The sequence below is a fragment of the Eublepharis macularius genome, chromosome 2 (assembly GCF_028583425.1).
Source record: "Eublepharis macularius isolate TG4126 chromosome 2, MPM_Emac_v1.0, whole genome shotgun sequence".
Classification (NCBI taxonomy): domain Eukaryota; kingdom Metazoa; phylum Chordata; class Lepidosauria; order Squamata; family Eublepharidae; genus Eublepharis; species Eublepharis macularius.
The window spans coordinates 63,072,777-63,084,232 of NC_072791.1; the positions used below are offsets into that span (position 1 = coordinate 63,072,777).

The 11,456-nt window shown below is 44.3% G+C and overlaps 1 protein-coding gene across 1 annotated transcript in view; it reads right to left on the minus strand.

Annotated features, from left to right (window-relative positions):
- Positions 1–9,691, minus strand: part of AVEN (apoptosis and caspase activation inhibitor) — a 207,805-nt gene extending 198,114 nt beyond the window's left edge. The window contains exon 1 of the mRNA XM_054971874.1: positions 9,448–9,691. Within this exon, the coding sequence (XP_054827849.1) occupies positions 9,448–9,669 (222 nt within the window). The 5' untranslated portion in view covers positions 9,670–9,691. The remainder of the gene's footprint in view (positions 1–9,447) is intronic.
- Positions 9,692–11,456: the final 1,765 nt, after the last annotated feature.

Here is an 11,456-nt window from a genome sequence, read left to right on the forward strand (position 1 = left end):
CTGGCTGATCCTGCACTAGGCAGGGGGTTGGACTAGATGGTCTGTATGGCCCCTTCCAACTCTATGATTCTATGATGGGAGAAACCCAAGTAGCCCTGAAAGACCAGTAATTGAAACCCATGACCAAGAAAGGCAACGTATAGCTGACCAGATGGTGTTGGAACAGCTTCTGCAGGTGATACCAGTTTAGGCACCTGGGGTCCTAGCTTACGCTCATGACCACGCTTGTGCTGGGCACCAGGAGGCCAAGAACACATTCGCGCAGATTACAGCCCACTTCTACTTAGCCCACAATAAGCCCAGCCAATAGGACCTCTTCACAGAGCCTTTCCTGATCGCTGTCCAGGAGACACCCCAAGCCTCCACAGGTGTTGTCTTCTTTCAACTGCTATACAGGTGCAAACTCCATGGAATATTAGACCTAATGGAGGAGCGGTAGGATCCCAGAGGGAGGGGAGAGACCCAGCTGGTTTCCAAGTATGTTTAGGACTTGCCAGCGAGGCTATAAACAGTATGAGAGGAAGCCTAACAACATCTGGAGGCAGCAAAGAAAGCCCAAAAGGTGTAGTACAACAAAGGAATGAAGGCATGCACCCTGCAAGTTGGCAATAGGGTCCTAGTGAACCAGCAGGTAAAGGCTATAAGCCATGGGGACCCCTTGGCAGGGCCCCTATACAATCACAGAAGTCCTCAGGCCACTGTCATATGAACTGCAGTGTGGCCCACAGAGGCGGTCTAGGAAATGGTTATACATCAATGGCCTCAAGGCCTGGCTGGAACATGAGGCCCTCCTCTGTCAACTGGCCAAGGACCTGTTGGACCTCCTCAAGGAGGAGTTACCCGGGACTCCAAGCCAGAAGCACCAGAGGATCCAATGATAGACGAAGGGCTAACTGCTGAGCAGTGAACTCATGACCAAGATATACTGCAGGAAGCCCCTGGAATTTTCTCCCAGAAACCCAGCCACACTTTCATTATAGCTCACACCATCAACACATCCCCAGAGCAGGTGGCGCAGACTCACTGGTGACCCCTGCTGCAGGGGTCAAAGAAATAGACATGCTTCGACTCGATGTAATTAAACTGTCACGTTCAGGGAGTATGGTCAGCCACTGAAGGGCGGTGCAGAGCCAGAGTCCAAGGTGCACCCGAGGTGGGGGTGCCCGGTGGGGGTGAGGCAAGTGGTGGCTGGTGGTTAAGCAAGAGCAGGTCTGTAAGCCAGTCCAGGGTTGGCATGCACAAAGGGAAAATCTAGCATAGGTTAGTCCAAGCAGCAGTCTGAGGTCGAAAGCCAGGGAAATCCATCTGTAGGGCGCAAGGCAGGGGTCTGAAGCTGAGATCAAGAGAGCCTTGGACTGGGCGAGCCAGACACAGAGAGTGGTGAACAAAGTCGCTTCTACTTTTATTCCCTGAGCCAGTTAATCAGGCTGAGATGCAGCCTCTTCTCCTGATTCCAGCTCCCCGACACCAGGGACCAGCGCACATCGATGCTGCATCAATAGTTGGACACTCCTTTGGCATTCCCAGGTCTCATCTTCCCTTGCTCCTGGACGGGCCCTTGGCTCCTGAAGATTCCTTGACAGATCCTAGTGCCAGTCCTAGCCGCTCTGACGGGCCTTTCACCAAAGCAGAGGTCTCTTCTAAAGGCTCCCTGGATGCAAGGGTCAGCTCAGGTTCTTCCAAGCCCTCGGATGCAAAGTCTGGCTCGGGCTCTTCCAAATCCTTGACCTCTGAGGATGACATCTCAGCCAGCAGCGTAACAGGAAGGCTCATGACACAAACCTTCTCTCAGTGCCTGGTGGAGCCCCATCATATTAGTGCCAAAGCTGGATGGAAGCATGTGGTTCTGTGTCAACTTTCCCCAGGTCAATGCCCAGGGTACATGTTCTCATAGACCAACTGGGCACCACCCAATACTTATCAGCCTTGGACCTCATAAAGGGGTACTAGCAGGTGCCTATGGTCCCAGCTGACAGAGAAAAGACTGCTTTTTCCACCCCACAAGGATTATTTCAGCTCATGGAGATGCCGTTCGGCCTTCACCGGGCTGCAGTCATCTCCCAGCATCTAGTCGACTACTTACTTGCACACTATCAGGATTTCTGTCGAGCCTACATAGACAAAATAATCATATTTAGTCTAGACTGGACATCCCACCACCAGCATCTGACAACAGTGTCCCAGGCCCTGAAGGCTGCTGGACTAGGAGCCAACCCACAGAAGAGCAGGGTAGGCTTCTGAGAACTGATGTAGCTGGGCTACTTGGTTGGTCGGGGCCAGCTACGGCCATTGCCAGAGAAAGTGATAACATTAGAAAAGATCCCCCAGCCACAAAGCAAGCAGCAGGAGCTGCTTCTTGGGCCTGGTCAGCTACTACAGTAAATTCATCCCTCACTTTACCAGCCAGGCTAATTCTCTCTCAGATTGCTTAAGAAAGGACCAGCCCACCACCATACAATGGACCCTCTGGCACCAGCAAGACTTCAAGGCCCTCTGGATGGTATTACCCCATTTACTCCTGTTAAGTAAACTGGATTTCAAGAAACCCTTCCTGGTCCACAAAGACACCTCCTCTATAGGACTGAGGGTCGTCCTGTCCCAGGTCACAGAAGGGCAAGAACACCCCATGCTGGTCATAAGTATGAAGCTACAACCAGCAAAGACCAAATATGCCACAATGGAGAAGGAGGCTCTAGTAGTGAAGTGGACCATAGGGGCCCTCCAGTTCTACCTGTACCACAACCACTTTATCCTAGTTACAGAGCACGGTCCCGTGGACGGACAGAATAAAGGAGCACAATCCGTGTATCTTACGTTGGTCTCTCTCTCTCTTCTCCCTTTCAGCTTCAACCTCCAGCACTGCCCAGGGCAGTGCCATGTGAATACAGACTGATGTCACAAATCTATGAAGTCTCGCCACTCGTCAACATGCCGGATCCCAGGGGAGTATGCCGGAAACAGCTACCGCCTGCCTTGGACTCAGGGTGGATAGCTCCCCCACAAGTCTGAGGAGAGCCGTGACCTCCCACCCCCAATCTTGAGAGCCCACCAAATCCGGAGACACCACAGCCCCCTCAGGCCTACTTACCTGGCCTGGGGATGTCAAGCTGAAGGGGGTTCTCCACGTCAAGAGTAGAACCGTGCTGTGGTGGCCGAGGCTGGAGTACTTGCCCACCATGCAGCTGATGGAGCGCCACCTCCAGAGGGGTGGGCCCATGCCCACTGACCAGGAGAAGCCATCCTAGCCCTCTGCCAGCATTGCGGTGGCCAAAGCACAGCCACATTGAATGCAGCCAGGCCAAGCATGGCCGAACCAGACGGTGGTCCCCTGGGGGTGGAAGGAGAGTGGAGCCCAGTGGGCTCAGGGCTGGGAGGAGGGCCCGGTGAAGGTTGAGTGACAGGCTTACAACCTCTCGTCTCCCCCATTCTCTGGGTGGCTGGACAGAGAGGGGCTAGGTCGCTTGGGGGATTGGCTGCCCCCTGGGAGGCAACAGAGTGAGGAAACAGGGTGATAGTACTATTCTGGGGTGATAGTATCTTATTTACACCTTCAGTTGGGTTCCTCCAACACAATGCACAGAGATCTGTCTCATTATAGACTCCAGGTTCAATTCTGTTTGAAATACAAAGGAGACATGTATAAATAGAGTTGGATCCTACAGAGCATTTTCACTAATGGAAGGGGGAGGCTCCCGCTGCAGACCTCCAAATCTCCCACCATGCAATTCTAAGGGAGGCCCAGTTCCCACGATCAGCACTGCAGGGGAGGGATTCTGGGGAGCAGCAGAAGGTGGGGAAGTGGTGGTCTGATGACAGAAACCCTTCCGTTTGCAGAATACATTGGCAGGATCCAAAGTATTGGCTCTGCCTTTTTAACCACTATTTTTACACAGATTTCCAACAAGAAAACCAGACTATAAGGCTGGCATCCTCGATTTAGCTTGCACAGTTCTATGCATAGTCAAGCATAGAACCTGTTTCTTTAGACTATGAAGCCATTCTACAGAATCATGACAGAGACTGTGCAGAGTGCCTTCTCCCACCCCTAAGTAACTACAGCATATTCCCACATGTTTAAAAGAAATAAGTGGGACTTCCAAAGCAGATAATAGGCTTCCGGAGAAGCTTAAATCCCAGAATCACTTCTTTTTCACAAATCAAAATATGATTTTGGTTTAATGAGTAACTAACTGTAACTTAATTTCTTACTTGGAGGTTTGTCAGTTCAAACTGTCATGTCTAAAAAAAGGATATCTGTGCTATTTTAAATAAGGGATGGTCCTTAAAGTAAGTTACATGTGGCAAGCTTCCTTAATTTAGACAGAACATTTAAAGCAGTGTTCCAAACAATGGTAGTGTTAATCAAGGACCACTAGTATCATCCTTAAATACCTTCTAATCATCAGCTGTGTTGAGATACGCTAATATCTGTCAAATATCAGTGGAATATAATCTCCTAGTTTTTAATTTAAATGAACGTAATCACAGTGGCCTGTGGCAAGTCTCTCACTGCATTTGCTGATTTTAATCTTACTGTAACATCTCTCCAAGGGGATGAAGTAGGCTGTACCTTTATTATGCTATTTTCGATTAACTAAATTCATGCAGAACAGGTCTGTCAGCAGAACGGTACCTCAGCTGATGCTCAGAGAGTGAATATACCAGTGAATACAAGATTCTGAGGACAGGTATCAGGCAAGGGCCTTCATCCTCTGCTTGTGAGCTCCCTGAAGCATCTGGCTAACTACTACTGAAATGCTGGAACTGATAGACTTGCTCCTCTAGCACGGCAAAGTCAATATATACATAAATCACATAGTAGTGAGCAGTGTGATCCATGTAGTGCTGAAAGATTAAAACCTTTCATTTGCCTGGAAAATTAAAACACCTAAAAAAGCCCTACAGACTTGCTATTGTCCCCACTAGCACAAACATATAAAGTACCCATATCAGTGGCCGTATGATTTCCTACCAAAGCAAAAAGCAGCCCTGTTGAGCTGTTTCAAGTGAGGACAAATGTTATGGGTGGGAGACGGCTTAGCCCCACTCCCTTCCCTCATTCCACAGCCCCAATCTAAACCGTGGGCCTCATGCCCTTGCTATTTAAAAGGGGGACAAAAATGCTGGGAGCTCCATTTATAGTCAGTGTCACATATGGATTGGTCCATATATTATCATTCGGATTTGTTATCCTTCTGCTGGGCCTGCAAGACAGAAATGTTCTGCCAGGCATATATGGTGGTTGAGGCAGGTGGGCCACCTAAGGTATTTGTATTGGCTTCCTGCCATGGGGGGAGTGTATGCCCCACCCTGGTTTCTGTAACCATCTATAACTGGCCACCCTGCCCCATAGGCAATCTAGGCTGAGCGGGCGGGCAATATGTGTGTCACTGTTTTCAGAAATGTATGTTGTTATTGATGTTTATATTGCTGCTAAATTTTATTCTATTTTATTGTACATTTTAAATTGCTGTGATCTGCTCTGAGCCTGCTTGTGGGGAGAGCGGAATAAAAATTAAATTAAATTATAAAAAATATATATGAATCAGGGGACCTGTGAGGTCTTGTAGGGGATATCTCATCCCCCCCCCGTGTCCCCTTCAAACACTATTTCCTCTTTCCCTCCCATAGCAGCCTCCAAGCCTTTCCCTGCTTCCTTCTCTCCCTTCAGACCAAACTCCTCTATCTACCTTCGTCTCCCCCTGCCAGCTTCCCCTCCTTCCCTTGCCTAGCCGTTTCTGCCCTTTTCTTCTCTCCCACTCACCTTCCTATATTTTTATGTTCTTCTCCTTCTTTTTACTTTTTCAGCCTCCTTGACTGACAGAAACCAAGGCTTGGAAGGCTTAGCAATATTGTTGATGTTGCCTAGCAACTTCCCAAATAGCTACCAAGATCTTAGAACACTGATCTTAGTCAGTATTCATTCTTAAAGCTATAGATATAGTTTCTATTATCTGAAAGGAAACCTACCAATGTATTTATTTCAGATTTCAGGGAGTGGTGGTGATGCTGAAAATCTGCCTGTCCATGGTCCCATTGTATTTTGATCCACACTGTAGGGCCCAGTTCAGAATTAGATACAATGACTAGAATTTAAAATGTATACTAGTTAGACACATAAAAGGTTGCTATTTATTTAGAATTTTACTGCCCTATCCAGTTATCAGAACTGAAAGTTACAAAGTAAAAAAATGCTGTTAGTGAGTATTTGTGCACATATGGATATTTTATAACACATCCTACACAGCAAATGGCTGCATCTGTAGTGTAATGCACATGCTGTGAAGACTGTCTCCTATCAGTGCAAATCCATGCTCACTATTCTATCACACTGATACCATCTTACAGGGTACATGTTGTAAACCTTCATATATCTTTCATCTGCCAATCACATAAGTCAGCAAACCCAAATTAGAGTACAGTAGCAGCTTGGCATGACATCCTAAGCCATTTCTCTGGCAGTAAACTGCCTGCATCACCTCAAACAGGTTGAGGCACAGGATAAATTTCCAGCGTGTTCCTACACAGTTTCCAAACAAGAAAAGAAATCTCCCTTTCACAAAGGAAAAACACTCTATACATGATGAGAGCACTCTGCCTATATAAACGTTTCAAAATAAGGGTATTTTCTCTGAAGCTAGAGGCCCAATTAAAAAGCAATGCTTCTTGCACAAAAGAAACTTTTTTTACATGGGGATTCATGCTGCAGGTGTCACATTTAACTAGTTCTTATGCCTTAGGAATCCATGGCCTGTGTTATGACAAGCTCAGAACCAACATTGCTCATGCAAGAGCAGAAACATGATTTACAGTGCAGTCTAGTCTAAACCCATTGAAACCACTGGAATCACTGTGGTAGACTGGAGCAGTTCTTCATAGGACTGCACTACTAGCACTACATTGGCCACATGTAATCCCACACAAGTTTTTCACAACCAAGCCTAAACTACCAGAATTTTTTGCTACCAAAGAGTGGCAAAACTATATAGCTACCATATAGTTAGAGTGTCAAAGAGACGTGAGACCCAGCTTCAAAACACCATTCCGCCATGGAAGTTCTGCCAGGCTAATTACTCACCCTCAATGTAACCTACCTCACAGAGTTGTTATGAGGATATAAGGAGGAGGGGAAGACAATATTATAAACCACTTTGGGACTCCACCTGAGAAGCAAGGTATAAATATCTATAGAAGTTATCACAAACTTGGGCCACTTCCAGTGTAGTTATCTGTATTTGTGCATGAAGTAAAAGAAGAAATAGATGGAGACCATTGCCTACTCCAGAAATAAGAGATGTGATATTAGTCATCATCATACAGCAACAGAGACAGAAGTCAGGTGCCAAACAAAAATGTAAGACTTACTGCATTTCATGACCTTTTGGCTCTACAACTTACAAAACACACACACACACACATCCCAAAACCCACCTCTGTACTTAATAGTATGGGGAGATAACATTTTTTAATGGGACTAAAGTGATTTTCTTAGTGATTTTAGTGATTACTAAGTGATTTTCTACATAAAGGGAAATGACAGGAGCGAACTGTTGCCAGTAATCCAAGTACAAACCATACACAGATTCATGCCTGTGAACTAAAACAAGCAGGCAGACTTTTAAGTTTTTTTGGGAGGGGGGAGGATTAAAATATTAAGGGGAGTAAAAAATAGAAGAGTAGAGAGACAGTTTAGAAAAGAGGGCATTTGTTTATTGTGTGACTGAAAACACTATATATACTATTTTATTTTGAATTTCTCAATTCTACAAGTTTATATTTAGTGAATATTATAGCATAATTAGTATATTACAATAGGAAGTTGTTAGAGTTTAGCAAAGGAATATTTAGAGTAAGGATTAGGAAGCATTGAATACAAACAGGAATAGTAATAAAAGAGGGAAAACATAAGAAATAGGTTTTTTAGGTTTGAGTTGATAAAGCACCTATTAATAGCTGTTGTGGTAATTAAAATTGTTATCTTGGTTTATTGAATTCACAAACAGTTGAAAATTAAGAAACAATACTAATTACATTGTAAAATTTCATATATTATAGTTAAATAGCTGATTTGATACTTAACTTAGATATGGTTGTAGTAGTTAATAATTAGTAGCCAGTACATGCACATTTAATATTATCAGTATTGTGATTGTTATTGCTAACATTTTGAACTATCAAAAAGAGTCCAGTAGCACCTTTAAGACTAACCAATTTTATTGTAGCATAAGCTTTCGAGAATCAAGTTCTCTTCATCAGATGCCCTCTTCTGTATCTGCCCAGTTTTGATCAGGCATCTGATGAAGAGAACTTGATTCTCGAAAGCTTATGCTACATTAAAATTGGTTAGTCTTAAAGGTGCTACTGGACTCTTTTTGACTTTGCTACTACAGACTAACACGGCTAACTCCTCTGGATTTTGAACTATTGTTTTCATATTGATATATTTAAATGTCAATAGCAATTTCAGCTTTATATTAGTTGATAACTTAATAGTGTTTATCTATTACAGTTACTCTTTTTTTTGAAAAATAGATATTTGTTCTATTGCACTTTGATGAGATATTGCTATTAATAATGTCTTCAAGTTTTAATATTAAGATATCATATAACGTATGTGGCTTGGGGAACCCAATAAAGAGAAAACGTATACTTACTAACTTAAAAAAAAGAGAGACAGCTGCTCAGCTGTAGATTTATGATGAGATCTAGCGTGTGCTACTTTTTAATAAACAACCAGTATTTAGGCTGCAGAAACTTTATGGGTTTATCAGTATGTTAATTTCCCCCAATGCCAAGTGTTATTGTCTATTGTGCAAAAGGCCATTCTCATAGTGGCTTTGTTGATCTTTTGCTCTGAGCTTTGCTTTATTTTGCTACCTTACTTTGGTGCTTTAACCATAAACGTTTTCAGACACTTTTGTTAGCCCTGGGTGCCACAAAGCCTTTTGTCTTTGTTGATCAGACTAATTTAGCGATATCTTTGGAAAGTATAAAAATACGTATTCCAGCGACTCCGTAGTTGCTCCGATACTTTCTAAGGAACGATTCCTGTATTGATAGATCAAGATGGGTAGCTGTGCTAGTCGGTCTGCAGCTGCAGAAAAAAACAAGAACCCAGAAGCACCTATAAAACTAACAAAATTTGTGGAAGGGTGAGCCACAGCTCACTTTTTCATATACTAGAATTCCTATGTTAACTTTGTGAGACTGCCTCCCAAGAACAAACGTATTAGGATTCAGAGAAGTACGGCGGGGAAAGGAACAGTCTAGACTCAGAAAACTTAAAAGCACGGACTCCCAAGAAAAATGATTCAGAGTCACGTCGAACGTTCATCTTAACGCAGCTTACGAAGAAGCACAAAACAGCACGACGCGCTCTCAGGGGTGCACGATAAAGAGACGCGGTGTAGCTCCGCCTCAGAAGGGGAAGGCACTCCTCTCTCTTACCGGCTCGATATCGTGAGGAGCGGAAGAAGGCTCAGCGGCTCCTCTGCCACGAGAGTCTCGCCTGCCATGTCCTGCGCTTCTTCCTCGGCTCCCGCCGCCCCGGTTGTGGCCGTCTTCCCCGCAGCTCCCAGCACTTTCTGCTTGCCTTTCCCGACCGCTTGGCCGCCGCCGGTTTTGCCTGCCGCCGCCTCTTCGAGGCCTGCTGTTGCGTTCCTGCTGCATTACAGCCAGTCTGCCCACCAGGCTTCCCTCAGCCGGCCTGCGCTAGTTCGGGGTCCCCGCCTCCTCCGGGAAACTGGTAGCGCCTTCGCTGAAAGAGCGCCAGGCTTGGGCCTAGCGAGCAAGGCACAGGAAACAGCACCAACACTTTCCGCGACATAGACCTACCGTATACTTGCAACGGTGGCAAAGGCAGAATAAAACGAAACGTTCAGCAGTAGCTAATTAAAATGCTTGAGGAACTAGTAAATAGTACGCACAATAACACCACACACGAAGCATGTAGCAACACAAGCACATAAAAGCCTGTGTTTAATATCGGGCAGCAAGCGCACACGAATCCCAATAATACACGATTGCCTTACATCCTAGGCTGTGATCCAGCACTTTCCTGGGAGTGTTAACTACAATGGGGCTTACTTCTGAGTAAAGATGCATAGGATATGCTGCAAGTTTCTTACAGCTTAATCGATGGAGGTAACCCCTTAGAACTCAGTTAAAAATAACTCGGGATCATAAGAGAACACCATTAACAACCGCTTAAAACAGTTTTCCAGCAGCGTATCAAAGCTTCCATGCCTAAGATCACTCAACATACTTTAAAGTAGTATTCTTAAATATTTTAGGGTGGTTAAGAATATTAGGAAGAGGAATTGCATCCATCCCAGATCGGTAAAGGTTTCTGGTGGGGAGCTTTTTTTTTAAGGCAACAACTTTCATCAGAAATACCTAAAGACTCTAGAAAAGTAGCCTTGGGGCTGAGCTGAGTCACAGGACTTTAAAGGGCTTTTTTTCAGTGTGGTACACTGAATATAGCCATGATGAATAATGTATTATTTCATCAGAGATCCATCTTTACAAGTACCAAAGACTGAAAGAAAGAGCCTACAGCCAAGCCTACAGCTGGAAGCCCTTGACACAACTGCCTGCTTCACAACCGCTACTAGGCTTACCATCCTCCAGGAAAGGCCTGGAAATCTCTTGAAATTACAATAGATCTCTAGACAACATTTCCCCTGGAGAAAATGGCTGATTTCAAGGCTGGACTTTAGGCATTATACTTCTCTGAGGTCCCTCCCCTCCCCAAATCCCACCCTCCCAAGGCTCTACTGCCAAATCTCCAGGAGCTTCCTAACCCAGAGTTAACAACCCTAGCCTCTACCTGGCAGATCACAGGATCAGGGTCTTAGCCACTGTTGATTAATTTGTTGTCATTATAATTGTATTTTGGAACATTATTAATAGATTTTACTGAATTTTGTTACTACTTTATTAACACATTTCTCTCCCTCATGTTTGCATTCCTTTCCACCGTTTCTCAATTATACATTTTTTTCATTTTATTGTAAAGTAAAATTAGTATTTTCTTTTTTCTACTCCGTTAAATTCATGCAATATCAATAAATGCCGACTAAAGGGATGAACTCGATAATATTTCCAAGGGCAGTTTTACACATCACACAAACACACTCACAAAATCTTTTCAGTCTCTGTTGTACTATTTGTACTTTGTAAAAAATAGGGGAAGAAAATCATTCTGAAATGGAGCCTTTTTATAGCCAATGAGTTTTTCGCATTTACAATCCAGTTAAGTGAAAACTTATCTAAATTTCACATTTGAAAGTGCAGTAGCATTTATAAACTATCCTGTGGGAAATTAATCCTTAATAAAAGTGTTCTGGAAAGGATAGAATAGGTAAAAATCTATACACTTAATTGCCTCAAGTAGGTAGCAGTTGAACACAACTGCACCATGAAGTCAATACTAATTCTTTTGCAAATCCCAATTT